Source organism: Prionailurus bengalensis, chromosome D3, assembly GCF_016509475.1.
Source record: "Prionailurus bengalensis isolate Pbe53 chromosome D3, Fcat_Pben_1.1_paternal_pri, whole genome shotgun sequence".
Classification (NCBI taxonomy): domain Eukaryota; kingdom Metazoa; phylum Chordata; class Mammalia; order Carnivora; family Felidae; genus Prionailurus; species Prionailurus bengalensis.
The window spans coordinates 16,669,743-16,687,168 of record NC_057356.1 but is presented as its reverse complement, the minus strand read 5'-3'; the positions used below and the strand labels follow the sequence as shown (position 1 = coordinate 16,687,168).

The 17,426-nt window shown below is 44.1% G+C and overlaps 2 protein-coding genes and 1 pseudogene across 4 annotated transcripts in view; 2 read left to right on the top strand and 1 right to left on the bottom strand.

The window, feature by feature from the left end:
- The first annotated feature begins 981 nt into the window (after positions 1-981).
- POP5 (POP5 homolog, ribonuclease P/MRP subunit) lies at positions 982-4,239 on the top strand. Of its 2 annotated transcripts, none has more exons than XM_043557780.1 (5): positions 982-1,080; positions 1,166-1,308; positions 2,451-2,600; positions 2,781-2,864; positions 3,957-4,239. In XM_043557780.1, the coding sequence occupies exons 1-5, from the start codon at positions 1,061-1,063 to the stop codon at positions 4,034-4,036; spliced, it is 477 nt and encodes a 158-aa protein (XP_043413715.1). In that variant the 5' UTR covers positions 982-1,060; the 3' UTR covers positions 4,037-4,239. The 2 variants fall into 2 exon arrangements, with proteins under 2 accessions (XP_043413715.1, XP_043413714.1); XM_043557779.1 differs by lacking the exon at positions 3,957-4,239 and adding an exon at positions 2,962-3,901 and having other exon boundaries at positions 983-1,080.
- A 180-nt stretch (positions 4,240-4,419) lies between these two features.
- The window catches only part of RNF10 (ring finger protein 10), a 34,823-nt gene continuing 21,816 nt past the window's right edge, over positions 4,420-17,426 (bottom strand). The window contains exons 7-17 of one of the 2 annotated variants that reach the window (XM_043557778.1): positions 16,326-16,486; positions 14,957-15,082; positions 14,440-14,701; positions 14,092-14,225; positions 13,015-13,132; positions 12,686-12,787; positions 10,963-11,118; positions 9,354-9,454; positions 6,198-6,255; positions 5,967-6,125; positions 4,420-5,367 (exon numbers count right to left, since the gene is read on the bottom strand). In XM_043557778.1, coding sequence (XP_043413713.1) covers positions 5,291-5,367; positions 5,967-6,125; positions 6,198-6,255; positions 9,354-9,454; positions 10,963-11,118; positions 12,686-12,787; positions 13,015-13,132; positions 14,092-14,225; positions 14,440-14,701; positions 14,957-15,082; positions 16,326-16,486 — 1,454 coding nt within the window. In that variant the 3' untranslated portion in view covers positions 4,420-5,290. Of the gene's footprint in view, positions 5,368-5,907; positions 6,126-6,197; positions 6,256-9,353; positions 9,455-10,962; positions 11,119-12,685; positions 12,788-13,014; positions 13,133-14,091; positions 14,226-14,439; positions 14,702-14,956; positions 15,083-16,325; positions 16,487-17,426 lie in introns of both variants that reach the window. The other variant, XM_043557777.1, reaches the window with a different exon arrangement.
- On the top strand, positions 8,541-8,821 carry LOC122470314 (annotated as a pseudogene).

Here is a 17,426-nt window from a genome sequence, read left to right as displayed (position 1 = left end):
AGTATTATTATTAAAGTAATTTGACCTTGGGGACTCCTGAAAGGGTCTCAGAAAATCCAGTGGTCCCTGGACCTCACTTTGAGAATTGCTGGCACAGGGGGAAAGAGCAGGAAGAAAATACACTACATGATAAATTATTCGCTCTCAGTCCTGGGATTATAATTTATTTTTATTTGCTTCTTGTACTTTCCTGTTTAAAAAAAGTAAAATGTGGGGCGCGTGGGTGGCTCAGTCCCTTAAGTGTTCCATTTTGGCTCAGGTCATGGTCTCGCAGTTCCAGGGTTCAAGCCCCACGTAGGGCTTGGTGCTGACAGCTCAGAGCTTGGAGCCCGAAAGCCTGCTTTGAATTCTCATTCTCTCTCTCTCTCTCTCTCTCTCTCTCTCTCTCTGCCCCTCCCCCACTCGCGCTCTCTAAAAAAAGTAAACATTAAAAAAAAAAGTAAAATTTAACGACCAAGGGTTGTTTTTGCAAACAAACACCAAGACAGTACACCCGTCTCCATAACATTGTTGAAAGACCCAAACAGTAATAACATATTTGGCTGTAATAAAAAATTAAACTGAGCTCTAACCTGAAACTAAGGGTCCGATTTCCCGTGTCAATCCCAGGCGTGTAAATGCAGGGTCTTGCCCTCTTAAATTCCACCGTCTAGTCTAGGGAGTGAATATAAATGCATACACAACTGTATTGCAAGGTAACAGAAAGCAGACATCCCGAGAGTCCCAAATGCAGCAGCTGCCTCCTACACAGATTTGCAAACTCCGGCGTGGAGCAGAACCACCCAACACAAGCATACACCGCGGAACCGCGGACCTCAACCACCGAATACCTAAACCTCAACGAGGCAGTCCAGCAGGGCGCATGCGCCCTCCAAACAGTTGCGGGAGGTGGGGCTTAAGGGAGACTGACATTGGGCTCGGCCTCCCAACACTCTAGCCCCGCCTTCTTACCCTGCTTCCCTTTCTGAGTGGCTGCAAGATTACGGAAACTAATTTCCCATTTGCCGCCAGCGAAACCGACATCCGCTTTGGGCGTAGGGCAGCCGGAGCAGAGACCGCCATGGTGCGATTCAAGCACAGGTAAGCGGCGGCGGCTCGACAAATCCTGTCCTGTTAGGTCCTCGCGGCCCCGGCTCCACGCTCACTTCCCTGCTGCCTTCCGCAGGTACCTGCTCTGCGAAGTCGTGTCTGATGACCCCCGCTGCCGTCTGAGTCTGGAGGACCGAGTGCTGGGCGGCCTCGTACGAGACACAATCGCTCGCGTGCACGGGACTTTCGGCGCCGCCTCCTGCTCCATCGGCTTCGCGGGTGCGAGGGTGCTGGGGAACTAGGTGGACGGCGGGTTTGGGAGGGAACGGGGGCGGAAAGGGAGAAGGAAGGGATAGGAGTGACCGCAGGAGCTTCCAAGCTCGATAAACAATCCTCACTGTACGATATCGTCCTCTTGAGGCCACTTGAAGCCTGAGCCGGAAGTCTGAACGAGTCCGAAGTTAGGCAGAAAGCTAAAAGCGGGGGCGCCTGGGTGGCTCAGTTGGTTAAGTGTCGTCGGACTTCAGCTCAGGTCATGATCTGACAGTGAGTTCCAGCCCCAGGTAGAGCTCTTGTGCTGACAGCTCAGAGTCTGGAGCCCCTGCTTCGGATTCTGTGTCTCCCTCTCTCTGCCCCTACCCCGCTCACGCTCTCCCAAAAATAAGCAGTAAAAAAAATTTTTCAAGGAAAAAAAAGCTAAAAGCAGAAGGCGATGGGACTTGGGGCAAGAATCTCCTTTGCCTATTTGACATAGTATATCGGGGGATTGCGATTGAATTAAGCAGGATAATGAGTTAAATGGGGGAAGACGTGTATAGTTCCGAGAAAGCTATTTGTTACATTGACATCCTATGGTGCGAAAAATTGTCAAAATTACCTCTAAAAAGCCCTTAATAGTACAGGCAGGTAGAGTACAGAACTCATAATTGTGTGTATGTAAATGAGGAAGAGGATTCTTCCCACAGCACCAGGTTTTTTAAATTTGTTCCCTCCTTTACCCTGTGCTCAAAATTGAATACTGGAGAATCACATGCATGCACACAGGCACAATTCTCCTACATTAGGTCATTTGCAGTTGGCTGCTTCAAGACCTACAGAGCCCAGTTGCAATAGAACCACCTTTCAGCCAAGAGTTTTCTCTGAGGGAGGTGGATCTCTGCTAGCCCCAACTTCACTTATCAGTGATTTAGAAGAGCATTTATAATTCTGAATTCATTCACCAGTTCCGAGCAAAGCACTGGATGTGGTTTGTCCCCTTTCCATAAATGAAGGTCTGTTCTAAAGCTCTTTTCCTTTAGGAATTTTTTACCCACTTGATAATACATCCCAAGTGCCACTGCCTGTCACCTAGTAGACTCTGAATTAGTCTTAAGATTTTTAAGTGAATCCAAAGTCTCCCAAAATGATTTTTTTCCCTGTAGTGCGATACCTCAATGCCTATACTGGAATAGTGCTACTTCGATGCCGGAAAGAATTCTACCAACTCGTGTGCTCAGCTCTTCCTTTCATCACATACTTGGAGAACAAAGGACACCGTTACCCGTGTTTTCTTAACACTTTGCACGTGGGAGGTAGGGGTGCATATGGTATGGTTGCTGATTTCTAATACTAACGGGTTCAGGGTTCAGTCTTGACAGCGGGTGGGTCTTCCTGCTATCCTGCCAAGAACAAGACGTTTTCACCTAGCTTGGAAAGACTTGAAGCAGACACCTTTCACAAGCTGTTGACCACAAAGCTCTTTCATGTGCCAGGTACAATCCGAACATGTCAGAAGTTCCTGATTCGTTACAACAGGAGACAGCTATTGATGTTATTGCAGAACTGCACTGATGAAGGTAAGCGACATTAGCCCAGTGCCCACTGAACAGTAACTAACCTGAGTAAGAGGTCACTCCCAAAGACCTCTTTCATCCCTGCTGTCTGCCTTTCCAGGAGAGCGGGAAGCTATCCAGAAGTCTGTCACAAGAAGCTGTTTACTAGAGGAGAGGTCAGATGAGGAGCAGCTTTCAGATAGTGGCAGTGAGGAGCCTTCTGAAGCAATGGAGTGAATTTCTGCAGGCTATGCTGTGCCCAAGATTCAGGGCCCACTTGTTGGAACAGGACATTTTGGGAGGCAGCAGCATCTACTACGGTTTCCCAAACTGGATGACTGCTGACCAGAGGCCAGGTTATCAGCTTAAAATGGAGGACGTGTTCACTTAAACTGAAGTCACTTTTACCTACCAGTGCCTGGTTAAGTGGTTCTGCAGGTGAAGCCCCTGTGGTTACAGACATCTCTGTATCTAATTGCCTGGCCAGAGTAGGTTTAATAAATGTCCTTGGCTTCTGTAGCATTTAGCTTAAGTTCAAGTTTGGCCAGGTCTCCTTCCCCCTCAACCCCTGGCCTCACTGGGAAGACTGGCTCCCCTATAGGATAGCAGATGCATAGCCTCCCACTTGAGCCCTGTGCCCCAATCCCTAGGATGAACCCTAAGTATTCCAAGTCACTCAGAGTAAGTGTATTGGTGAGACAATTGGTGAGACAATTGGTGAGAACTGGTACAAATTTATAGCTGGTCTCATTCCTGACCCACAGGGCCTTAAAAATGCCAGATTCCTTACCAATAATAATCAGGTAACAGGATGACACAGTTTTTGCACTTTTCTTGAGGGGGAAGAAAACCTAGCCTTGCCTGACATCACTACAAAGCCAAGCAGTAGTTGCCAACTTCCAGTAGTTTTCTGCAATTCCTCCCTTCCCTACTGTCTTTCACCTGACAGGTACCTGAAAACCCGTGACCCTGCCACACTGCCACAGGAAGGTTTTGATCTACTACCTACTGACATTTCTAGGATGTTTTTTTGAATAAAACATGTTATTCGGAGTCCCTTACACATTTAACAGAAGGATTTGTAATTTTTGTTTCAACATGTCCCCTCATTTTCAGGGCTGAAACACCCTCATCCACCCAGGAGAGTTCCTATTCCAGAATTTCTGAACCTCTTCCTTTTAAGAATGACGGGTTAAAGCCAAGCCCAACTCAAGAACCCTTTGGGCCTGACACCAGGAGAGACATTGCTCCATGATAAGAGTGCTCAAACTTCTAGTGTTGTTACTTTAACCTATTTAAGGGGGAGCCTGGGTGGCTCAGTCAGTTAAACGTCCATCTGACTCTTGATTTTTTTCAAGTCATGTTCTCAGGGTTCGTGAGTTCGGGCCCCCACTGTCAGGGACTGTGCTGACAGTGCAGGGCCTGCTTGGGGGATATTCTCTCTCTCTCTCTCTCTCTCTCTCTCCCCCTTCTCCCACACTCTCTCAGAATAAACTTTAAAAAAAAAAAAAGTCTTAACCTATTTAAGAGGTATGTCTATCTAACCTATAATGAACTTTAAAAAACCAGAAAGTTCGCATTGCTTGTGCAAGTGATTTATTGCAACTATTTGCCTTCACATTCTACTATACCTAGAGGTCACTTTATTAAGCAGCAAAATAATTCACATCACTCAAATTCAGCTGAAACCAAGGCATAGACCGCTTCAGACAAAAGGAGGCAGTGGGTACCCCCACCGCTTTCAAACTTGCCCTACTCTGCCGCTCCTACAACTGAGGCCACTGTCACTTTTAACAGGCTTGACCTAAAAGTTGGCAGGTTCCAGGCCTTCTTTAGTGACAACTACACCTTTCCTTGCCAAACAGAAGCCACATTCAAGAGGTGTAAAACCCTCCATCACATATGTAAGCAACCCAGGTCTGGCACCACAGCTGACCATTTCTCAGAAGAAAAACTGCAATTCAGGCTGGGTATCCTAAGTCTGTTTTATTCCCATCCTTCTGTTTAACAAGAGGAGAACTAAACAGGAAAGATTCAACTGTTTTTAAAAGACACACTGATAGGTGTGTTGAAGCCATGATGCCCTGACATGTCAGTAGAACAGTGCTAGAACACTCTGGTTTGGGCTGCTCTGCGGGATGTTGAAGGAACTCAAACTTATTTGGGTTGAGAAAAACTAATTACATGGGGCAAAAAGACTAACCTGGTAACAAACTAAAAACCTTGGCAGGAAGAGAGATCTCTTGTGTGTCAATACTTTATTTTGGTGTAAAGATGGGAAGCTGGAAAATACACTGTATTTAAAATTTTCTTGGTTCCCCCTCACGCTGTGGAAACCCCCTCCCCCCAGAGCTAATCTGTTCAAACTCAAATACTTAAAAATTACAGCAGCAAAACAAAAGCACAGGAAAAAGAAAACCAGATGGAGAAGGTAGCCAGGGCCAGTAGTGTCACTTGGTGTGGACGACTGAGGTGCTGAACAGGAGCTTTTGTTTCTGTTTTTTTCTTTTCTTTCCTCCTTTCTCTTCTAAATGGAAACACAGAAAGAACTTAGCTTAGAATGCCATCCCCTTACCCCAGCCAGTTTCGTCCCCGAGAGTCTCAGAGTGGCAGTTAAGGTTCTAGGATGAAGACCCCCTGGATCCAGATACCAGTCCTTGCACACTCCAGGTATCTGGGCAAGTCACTTTACATCCCTAGACCCGTTTCCTCATCCGTAACATAGTCCTACCCATTTAATATGGTTGTTGGGGGAATAAAATGAGCACAAGGCTAGGTAGGCACAGCAAAGGCACACCACGAATGCTAGCGATCTTGTCTAACTGAATACTACAGAGTGGCGTGGGCTTCAAGCCTGACTTCTCCACCTATTGGCCACCTTCTACCAAACTCAGGATTCTAAAATCTACTCTCCATTACGTCTTAGAGGGAAAAAATATAGAGTTCTTCAGAATTTCACAGCTGGGCCTCAATAATTAATTTGGGGTGGCAAAAACGTCCTAGCTGACATGAGCATGTGAGCCTAGGGGCTCAAGAGAAAAGTGCCTGACTAATTAGTGATGCCCACCACTGGATCCAGGTGGGAATGACAACTCTGTACTGAGCACTCCGTTTCTTTGCCTTTACCAGAGAGGGGATCTGAAGTAGCTGGTGTGTCCAGTTTCATGAAGGCTGCTTCAATAGCTTGGCTGAAGGAATTTTGGAAACTGGGCACAGGAACACGGTCTGAGTTATCACTCTCCCCATCGCTGTCCACAGGAGCAGGAGGAACTAAGCTGTTTTCATCTATAAAATATCAGTGTTAATTTACTTTCTGAAAGGAGCCAAACTCCCCCTCCACCAGAGGGCCATTCTCACCTTTCTTTGGAGCAGTTTTGGGCCACACATCTGCTTTTGCTTTTCCAACTCTCAGCATCTGCCAAGGTGGGAAAGAAGGGAGAGAAGAATTTAAGCAACTGATCCAATTTCTTTCCCAGACTGTGTCTTGACACTAACTGGCTAAGGGCACAAAGAACTATCACCTCTGGAAAAAAGGATTTTCCAAGTACTTCTCTCCTTAACATACTGTTTCAGTCATATCCTCTATACCATGGTCTCTAGACCAAGAGAACTAGCAGTAAACCCCCAAGGTGGGAAACCAAAGCCTGTGTTGTTCCTTAGGAAACAGATAAAGAACAGTGCATGGACTGACTACACAAGAGGTTCTTACTCAGACTCTCAAGCTGGGAATCCTGACTTTGTCATTCCCTTCTTCTGCTAAGTTTTTCCTGCTCTTCTTGGGACCCCTAAAATATAAACCTCTTGGAATAAGCAAAACGAACCACCTGGTTATTGAACTCCAGTTACTTAAGGCCAAGAAAATCAATTTAACTTTATCCTAAAACTGCTCCAACAGCTGCCATTACCCTTCAGTCTCTGCTTTTCTAATAGCTCCTTAATTATTAACTTTTAGATCCAATCATAGACCAGATTCCTCCACGTACAATAAAATCAGAACCATCCCTCCTGCCCCTGAATGAGGAATTCTTTCATCTCAGGTGGCTAAGGCCAGCTTCTTAATTATTGAGGGCCACACGTGTCATGCAACTCAAAGCAGGCTGAATTTTATCCCTGGAAAACTACCAAGAGACAAGCCCCATGAGATTCAAATAAGAATGTGTCATCCTAGGGGCGCCTGGGTGGCTCAGTCGGTTAAACGTCCGACTTCAGCTCAGGTCACGATCTCGCGGTCCAGGAGTTCGAGCCCCGTGTCGGGCTCTGGGCTGATGGCTCAGAGCCTGGTGCCTGCTTCTGATTCTGTGTCTGTCTCTCTCTCTGCCCCTCCCCCGTACATGCTCTGTTTCTGTCTCAAAAAAAAAAAAAAAAAAAAAGTTAAAAAAAAAAAAAGAATGCGTCATCCTAAAGTATGTGTCCCGAAGTGAGGTACAATATTATTCAAATGGAGTTGGGTTGGCAGAGGTTTATTTCACTGAATAACCTTTCTTCATCATGTACCACTTGGATGATCTTTTCCCTTGGTCCTTGGGAGTTAGGGGTCCAAAGAGTATGGAATCTGAATCATCTTACTCTTAAAAGGCCATTAAAATATCTTATCACCTATGTGTTATTCTTGCCATAAATGTTTAAATGTTTAACCTGAATCCACTCATGAAAAAATAAACAGACAAATCCAAACTGCAGGACACTATACACAACAACTGGCCTGGATGCTTCAAAAATATCCATGCCACAGGAAGAAAACAAAGAGAGGCTAGAGAAACTGTTACAGATCACAGAAGACTAAAGAGACTTGACAAACACATGCAATGAGCAGTCTTTTTTTTCGACTGGACTGAAAACAATACAGGACCATTGAGACATGGAGAAATAAGAAATAAGTACTGTATTAGATACTCAATTAGCTGAATTTCTTTTATGTGATCATGACAAATGTGGTCATATAGAAGAATATCATTTGGGGGCACTTATCTCGTAAACAGTTGGTGGTAAACTCATTCAGGAGGTCTAACGTTTTCAATACAGTGTAACAATAAAAAGAGAAAGCACATATAGCAAAATGCTAACAACGGGTGAACCTAGGTGAAAGGTATGAGCGTTCATTATGCTATTCCTTCAACACTTTTAAGTTTGAAGTTGTTCAACATATAAAGCTGAAAAAAGCAATAGCAATAAAACCTAGTTTAAAAAAACAACTTCAGGGGTCCATGGGTAGGCTCAAGTCAGTTAAGCGTCCAACTCCTGATTTCGGCTCAGGTCATAATCTCACAGTTTGTGAGATCAAGCCCCGCATCAGACTCAACACTGACAGCATAGAGCCTGCTTGGGATTTTCTCTCCCCTCTCTCTCTGCCCCTCCCCCTGCTCGATCACTCTCTCTCTATAAATAAACACTAAAAAACAAAAACAAATTTAAGCATTTGACATAATTCCTGGGAACCACTTGCTTATAACTTCTGAAACCTATCAGTTAATACTCAAGATTGCTCTCAATTATTTCTTCCTCCTTGACTTCAGGACTCGACTTACCAAAGTCCAATTCCTGCTTCTATCTCAGCACACACTGAGAAACGTGAGAAACCTCCACTATCACCGGCTCTAAAGAACTGTTAAGCTAATGATCCCAAACTAGCCCCAAAAGGTTAATACTAACTTCTAAAAGGGGTGTTCAGCAAGCTGTCCATCCATCCTCCTCAGTTATCTTAATGCAGAAATACTGAGTGTTTGTTATTTTAAAGGTTAATAAAATGATCTGACATCTCTGCCTGGCTGCATCCAAGAGAACAAGATGGGTCACCAGCTTTATGGGAGCCGGCTGAGGAAATCTGGCCAGGGTTTGCTGTGTCTGCCAAACCGGCATGGTCTGATTCAGAAATACAGCCTATGTGCCGCCAGTGTTTCTGTCGGTTTGCAAAGGATACAGCCTTCAGTAAATTGGATTAAGTGAACTTCCTTGAATGGGTCATCCAAGAAACCTACCTTAATGCCATCTTGTTTTACATAAAATAAAAACACTTAAAGAATAAAACAGAACACAAAAAGATCTGACATCAAGTTTCACTAGCCTAGTGTTCCTCTAACTCAGCTGCCCAAGGAAGACAGTTTGGCTAGTTATAGGACAACCAAGACCACCTTTCCCTTCCCAAAGCAAAGAGAAATGGTTTATTATATGTAACAGGTACATACCACCTGAATCAGAAGTCCTAGAACCAGGGACCAGCTGAAATTGGTATCTCCCCAGCCCCTAAAACAACACTTAGTACCCAAGTATTTAATGATCTGTTAAAAAACTAAAGCTCTGATTCTCCCTCAGCTACTCTTGGCCTCTTTCTTTGGGAAGTCTACAATAACATCTGAAACTAAATCTAGAAGATTTCCTCTTAAAAAAAGCTTTCCATGATTATTACCATCAATACAACATTAGCCTGGAAGTCTCTCCTGCAGCGCAAAGATTTCCAGAAAGTACAAGCAGCAGAGCTCACGTTAAATACCCGCGAACTGCTTCACAAAGATTTACCTGGGCAAAGGAAGGGAAGGGAGAGTCTTCTTCCAGACTCCCAACGCAGAATGAAGGACTGCCCTGACTGGCAGTCGGTGACAGAGGGGTCAGCAGAAAGTCTGAAAAGAAACCAGAGACCTGATTATATAAGTCGAGTTCCAAGAGAGAAGAGATGAACCCTAAATCAGGTCTAGATAATTACCAGCCCCACCACAAAAAGCAAACCTTGATCCAATTTCAATTCTGCCATGTTCTTATAAAGTCAAGAACATGGCCTATTATTCATACTAGTGATCTAGGGAAACGGAAGTTTAGTGGTCACAGTAATACTAGAAAACATGGCAGAATCTATTTCCATGCCAAAAAAAACCCCTTTCCACACCAGCTGACTCTCAAGGCCTAGGTACCAGTATGTCATGGACTGGTTTTATGTGAATGAAAATGTTCTAACAAAAAGATAAAATTTAATCAGGTCAGCCTTTATGTTCCAGCCAGATGTGTATGACCTGCTCTATTCAGTTAGTATCCAAAACACACATCCAAATGGACAATATCCAACAGGAAGATGCAAGCTTTCCCCCGATACTCCCCAGGTAACAGTCTTCTCCATCCTTTCTGACCTAGAGTTGGGCATTTCCCACAGGTCTACCCACTGCCCTGATCACTGCTGGAAGGGAGAGGCCTCTATTCACTCTCCCAGTAGCAGACCCTTCCACAGTCAGCCAGGGCTATTTAGTACTTTCAGTCCTAGGACTATCCAGCTGCTCTTGCTTCAATACATTAAAGCCCATTCCTTCAAAAAAGCTAGTATGTGAAAGCACATACACAACCAATTTTTTATCACAGATAATGTAGTTGATGTTCTGCCATATTCCTCTGTATTTCAGCTCTCTTCTTAGACTAAAAAGCATAATAGTTGTGCATACAGCCCTCAAGATGCAGGTTACAGTCACAGTCCCTGTCACTAAGCCCCTGCCTCAGCCTCAGGTTCCTAATCTGCAAAGTGACAAGCATATGATCATAGTAGTCACCAAGAGCTTTAAATATTCTGCTCTTGGACATTTTATTTAAAATGGCTGGCAGAGGGGCACCTGCGTGGCTCAGCTGGTTATGCATCCAACTTCGGCTCAGGTCATGATCTCACAGTTCATGAGTTTGAGCCCCACATCAGGCTCTCAGCTGTCAACACGGAGCCTGCTTCAGATCCTCTATCCTCCTCAATCTCTCCCCTGCTTACGTGCTCTCTCCCTCTCCAAAATAATAATAATAATAATAATAGTAATAATAAATTGATTAAATAAAACACTTAAAAAATCTTTAGAAATAAAACAGCTGGGTCACAGGGAAGAATCTAAGTTTAACTTTCCTGCCATATGAGCTGCCTTGAGGTTTTGAGGTTTTTAGAAAACAGCAGGGTATAAAGTAGTCAGTACAGCCAATCAGAAAGGTGAATCAAATGGCAAAAATCTGAGGTACCCCAAAAATATATTAACTACCCAAAGTAAGGTTAATCACCTAAAAATCCCACCATACTGAGTAGGTTAGAGTTATAAATTCAGACACTAGGGCCTTGCTTAAGGTCTGTGGTTGGTGGGCAACTTCATTCTTTAAATCCCAACTCATTTACCTGCTTGGGAACCTGGACTTCTGCTAAGAGGAGACAGGGAGAGGGCACCATGGCCCTCGGTGCTGGTGGGACCCAAAGCAGAATCAGAGGTGCAGGTATAGGAATTGAAGGCAGGAAACTGCTGTAGATTCTCTAAGGGAATGTGGACTTCTGGATCTACAAAGAAAAAAGAAGAGTACAGTAGGGCCATTTAGAATATTCCTCAAATCTTTTCCAACAGTTGTGGATAGTCAATACGAATCCCCCAAGGCTCTAAGGTATGTAAACACGCTTTAAAACCCAAATTTATAGTAATTGTCACTTTATATTTTTGTTGATTTTTTTAAATGTTTACTTTGAGAAAGAGAACGTGCACACACGCGCGTAAGCACGGGAGGGGCAGAGAGAAAGCCTGATGTGGGGCTTAAACTCACAAACTGTGAGATCATGACCTGAGCTGAAGTCTGACACTTAACCAAATGAGCCACCCAGGAGCCCCTATATATTTGTTTTAAAATAAAACCCTTTTTGGGGGCACCTGGCTGGCTCAGTTGGTAGAGCATGTAACTCTTAATCTCAGGGTTAAGTTCAAGCCCCACACTGGGTGTAGAGATCACTTAAAAATAAAATCTTAGGCACGCCTGGGTGGCTCAGTCAGTTAAGCATCTGACTTCAGCTCAGGTCATGATCTCACGGTTCGTGGGTTCGAGTCCCACGTCAAGCTCTGCACTGTCAGCCTGCTTCGGAATCTTTGTCTCCCTCTCTTTCTGCCCCTCCCCCACTCATGCACGTGTTCTCTCCATCCCTCTCTCTCTCAAAAAAAAAAAAAAAAAAAAACATTTAAAATAAAATCTTAAAAAATAAGTAAAAATAAAAAAATCTTTGCTCTGTTCTTAACTGAAGCCAAATATTATACATGATGGTTAATTATATTATTCTATGTACTTGTCTTTGGGTGTTTCTATAATAAAGAAGGTAAAATTAAAAAAGCCCCTGTACCTGAAACATCAGTTTTTTTCAATTCTTTAGGAAATGTGCCAAATAGCTACACAGCATTGGGACCCCAGCTATACACTTATCCCAGTTGGAGAAGTAAAATTTATGTTTACCACCATAAACATGTAGTCAAAACAGTGAAGTCCTTTCCCTGGCTGAGGACTCGATTCTTTGTTTTCTGGAGGATAAGTAAGTACACTCTCATGTCACACTAATCTGGATTCAATGAAGCTTATGTTGAAGAAGCAGATCAAAAGACTCTGTACTTACATGAAAGAGCTCTTAAATCTAACCTCCTGCATAGATTTCCTAGTTTGTCAAGGTTTCTACTATATCTTACTCTCTTGGCAGACTTGCAGTATACAGAGGTCTCCTTTAATAGAGTCAACGGTGGGATCAATGTTCCATTCAGAACACACAGGAGACAATCATCCCCTAAATTCAGCAGATCTCCAATTGCCTTCCCCAGAACAGGTTTTCTCGCCTACTATACCAAGGATAAATTTAATCTCATTCCTTATTAAAAGCTATGAACTTTGACCCCCATTAATTCACTTAATTCTCAAGTCTATGAACGAAGTACTCTCATGATTCACATTTGAGAGCTAAAAAAAAAAAAAACAACAACAACAAAAAACAAGTGGCAGAACTGAGATGTGGACCAAATAGTCTGGTTCCTGGGCCCAAGCACTGAGTATCTCCATGAGGATGCACAGCTGTACTAGTCTAATAGAGTTCCTGAACTTACACTTGCCCTGTTTCTTGTTTTCCTCCATCTCAATCCTGCGCTCCCGGCGGCGTTCCTCCCGAGCCTTCTTCTGGCGCTGACGCTTCCTCTTCTCAATGTCATCTGTGGGATGGTCAGACAGTGAGCAGGCAGACCAAGGACAGCCTGGCCATTAACTCCTCCCAGGTGACTAGTCACTAAGGCCAACAAAAGGAGGCAGCTGGACTGGATGAATGGAGTATGGTATGGAGACTCATGACAGAGCTCCTATATTCCTCCCATACTGGGTTTCCAATCAGAAGAAACCCTGAGCTTCACTATGAAGAGAAGCAGAGTGGGTGCATTCTTACCTGAGAATATCTCCAGAGTTTCCTTAGAGACCACAGGAGGCTGCAGAGCCAGTTCACAAATGCTGAACTCACAGGTGAGCGGCAGGTGAGAGAGGTATCTATGACGCTGCCGAACATCCTACCGTGGAAAAGGGACCAAAACTCAACTAACACCAGGCTGAACTGTGAGGACAGAGGTTCCCATCCCAGACAGCTAACTCTTTGGGGCTCAAAGAGTTGTGCTCAAGGTATCATCATTTTGCAAAGCCAAACAGAAACCGTCAATTGACATTCAATAAGGTAAATGATCAACCAAAAGCAGTTTTTAGGTTTGTGCTGCACATGAATAAATCAAGCCTGGTAATGAATGATTTAAAGCTGATCAGCTGTTTCTGATTTTCTGGAGCCCACAACTGAGGAGAGAGAACAGGGGAAGATAAAGAGTATTTGTTGGCAAAAAACCTGAGATCCACTGACAATTAATAACTGGGAAGGTGGAAAAAGCAGATTTCCCTACTGAATAAAGCTTGGCCTGAAACAGTAAGAAAAAAAAAAAGCCCATCAATTTCGGTTTAATTTTCTTTTCCATTCTCTTTCTGCATGTTTGATGGAAAGTTTACAGCGTAACAAATTTGTGATCAATATAGGGATAACTCTCAAAGGGCAAAACCTCGCATATATAAATTATCAGATAATAATTGATGGTATCTGCTAAGCCGAAAATGTGTTTCAATCTTGTATAACCTAGTATAGAGCCTCCAATAACTCTTCGATTCCTTGGACATTTCTCCCAAGCCATAAGGAAAAAGAGAAAAACAAACTCATCTTGAATGAAAGTGGGAGACATCTATGTTCCCAAACCATAATAAATGAACCTAAAAACAGAGAGCAAGGGTGACTAACAGGACCCCGACATGGTAAGAGAGACCCATTTAACCTCTAAAATCTTTGCAGGCACAAAATCAGTGACAAAAATAGACTTAAATACAAAAGCTAAGCTCTTTGAAGAACTGTGAGCATGGGCTGCTCAGGCCCATATCAAAGAGATCAGGTTGATGACACTCCAGAACCGTGCCACAGGGACAGGCAGGACCTTACCTCAGACATGGAGTAGCCGGCGATCTCCACCACTACTGCCGAGATCTTCTCCGGGCTCTGCTCCAGGCTGCCGTACTCCCTCACAAGGCAGCGCACATTCACAGGGTGCAGGAACATGTGCTGCCCGTCCTCCGCTGAAGACAAGCGGCTCTCTCACACAACAGTCGTGGCCAGTCCTCAAGACAGGGTCCCCCCATACAGCTAGGCCTGCCTCTCCCTCCCCGAGGCCAAAGGCAAAACAGACCCAAGCACCCACATCTAGCAGCAATACCTCCTCCTGCTAAGAGGCCAGGCCACCTTGCTGAAACATCTCTATGGCAACCCAGCCCTCCTCTCAGGAACCCTCACCTTGGTAAAAGTAGTAACAAGGAGAGCCACTCAGGTGTGTGAAGCCTGGCTTGGTGATGGGTTCCTGCTGTCTGGACTCAGTACAAATGGTCCCCTCTCCAAGACTGTCATCTACTAACTCTGAGTCATCACAGGCTTCAGGCTCCGGTTCAGACACTGCTTCCTCTTCCTCTACCAGAGGGAGAGCAAGAGGACGAGGAGAACCCAGAGAACAAACTTCGGTGGTCTCTTCATCAAAAGCAGACAGATAGTCTAACACACCCTGTTGGGACAAATTCTAGGTCAACAGAAAGTACATGTGGCAAGGGTAGACACATGAACCAAGTTCTCTGGAAGGTTTTCTTAGCTGTCACATTCATGGATTTAACATCCCTAGGTAAAGAACTAATAAGCACATGGGAAATACTCCTAGCCCCCCTCCTCTCCCATGAAGAGGCGATTTCACAACATCACCTACCAACTCAACAGCAGCCTTGAGGAATGGCAGCCATTTAGTCTGTAACGGGGTCACACTCACCTTCCTGGGTTGAAAAACGGACTCCTTCGCCAAGGGAGCCATCAGCACCAGTTGTTCCAGAGCAGGCACAACACTAAGGACCTCCCCTCTGCTTTCAGCCAATCCTGACAGAGCCTCTTCCCGAGTCTAAACCACCAGAGAGAAGACCAGAGAAAGCTAAGTTTCTAGAAACACACTTAGTTTGTAGGGCAAGGGCTTACAATGGCCTTTCTCAACAGGAGCAAAAGTTAAAAGGCAACAAGACCCAATAGGAAAAGTACTTAAAATCCTCAATCCTTCAAGGAAACAGGGAGCAAAAAGCACCTGACACCCAAATGGGATGGTATTCTACTTACAATCTGACAGTGACAATACTACACAAAAGTTTCCTGAACAAAAAATCGAAGAACACAGAACTAGTCCTCTAGTTTTTACAAGCTACTCTTAAAGAAAGAGCCCCAGTGCGGGAAGCAGGGGTTTGGCCAACTGCCATCTCAACCTGGACAGCTCTACTTCTATACAGCTCGTCTTCTCTGAAATGCACTTGAACGAATGCTCTGCATTTAATTAAAAACAAAATACACAGGACCTACTAAAGGAAGACTCAGAAGTCAGAAAGACAGGAATTCAAATACTAGCTTCATCTCATATTAGTTATATGTCCTCAAGCAAATTACCTAACCCATGACTCCATTTCCTCATCCGTGAAAGGGGATAGTTCACACCGGGATATGCAGCTCATGTGACATAAATGTAAGTACAGTACCTTAACACAGGACCTGTCACATGCCAATTACTCAAGATACAAGGGCTTTCACTGTTCTAACACAGATCAGTGATTCTCAAAATATGGTCTGAGGATGAACATTAGAATCAGTCTGGAACTCATTATAACACAAATTATTAAGCCTATGGAGCCCATATTTGACTGAATTCACATCTCAGGGTGGAGGCCAACGCCCTGATTCTGATGTCTGGTAAGGATACACAGCACAGGAAGTTCTCTATTTGGGTAATTTTTCCTGCTTCAAAATCCTCAGCAGGTATTACTAGGGCCTGCTGGATAGGCCATAACACTCTCGTCAAAATGTGCCTCAAATAAAACATCTCTAAAAATAAATCCAAGTGTTTCCTTAGGAAAAAAACCTACTTTGCTTAACTAAGAACATAGCTAACCTAAGACTAAGAGACTCCCGTGACTCAACTAGTTATAAGACGATTTTAATTTGTTCCTTTCAGCTGCAGAGAGTGCTTTAAAAACCACTAGGTCAACCATTCCCTCGCATCACCAACGGCCAGAGCAAACTGGCTATTTTAGCCATTAACTATGCGTTATCTTAAATTCAGGACCAAGATAACTTATCCCCACCATCCTGTCCTGTCACCCTACCTTGAGCTCCTGGATAGCTGCCTCAATAAAGCAGGACTCGGGAGTGTGCTTCTCCTCTGCCAGCTGCTGCTCCAAAGCTATTTTCTCTTCCTGAACTACCCGGTGCAGCACCTGCTCCTTAGAGGCCAGCAGCAACTTGGAGTACTGGCTGTGCTGTTCATCTACAAGAAAGCCAGCAAGATCACAAAAATGCAACAGTCAAAGCTTTGCGACCTTGTGGCTACACAGGAATTTACACAGCTTTTATCCCCCAAAGTGAAGATGGAGTAATCGGGCTAATTTTCTAAAAATAATTTAACAATGACCTTAAGTAAAAGGTTTATAACTCTGACCCCATAACACAAGGAATCCAAGAAAACCAAAGACGCAGTAAAAATGTTTTAGCCAAACTATTGATTACCTATAGTCTGTAATACCAAAAAATGCTACATCAACCAGTTAAGTCCAATAATAAAGAAACGGTTAATGACATGATGGCATATTCATTAAAGAGAATTTTGCAGACATTAAAAATGGTTTTCTGGGGCACATGGCTGACTCAGTTGGAAGAGCATGCGACTCTTGATCTCGGGGTTGTGAGTTCGAGCCCCATGATGGGTGTAGAGATATTTGAAATAAAACAAAACAAAAAAACAAAACAAAACAGGGGTGCCTGGCTGGCTCAGTCTGTTAGGCATCTGACTTCAGCTCAGGTCATGATCTCGTGGTTTGTGGGTTTAAGCCCCACATCAGGCTCTGTTCTGACGGCTCTGAGCCTGAAGCCTGCTTCGGATTCTGTGTCTCCCTCTCTCTGTCCCTCCCCAACTCACACTCTGTCTCTCTCAAAAATGAATGTTAAAAAGAAAAAAAAAAAAAAGTTTATTTAATGGGGCACCTGGCTGGCTCAGTTGGTTAAGCATCCAACTTTGGCTCACATCACGATCTCACAATTCTTGGGTTCGAGCCCCATGTCGGGCTCTGTGCTGACAGCTCAGAGCCTGGAGCCTGCTTCAGATTCTGTGTTTCCTTCTCTCTCTCTGCCCCTCCCCAACTTGTGCTCTCTCTCAAAAATAAATAAACTAAAAAAAACTTTTTAATAAAAAAAATTTAAAGATAAAAAAA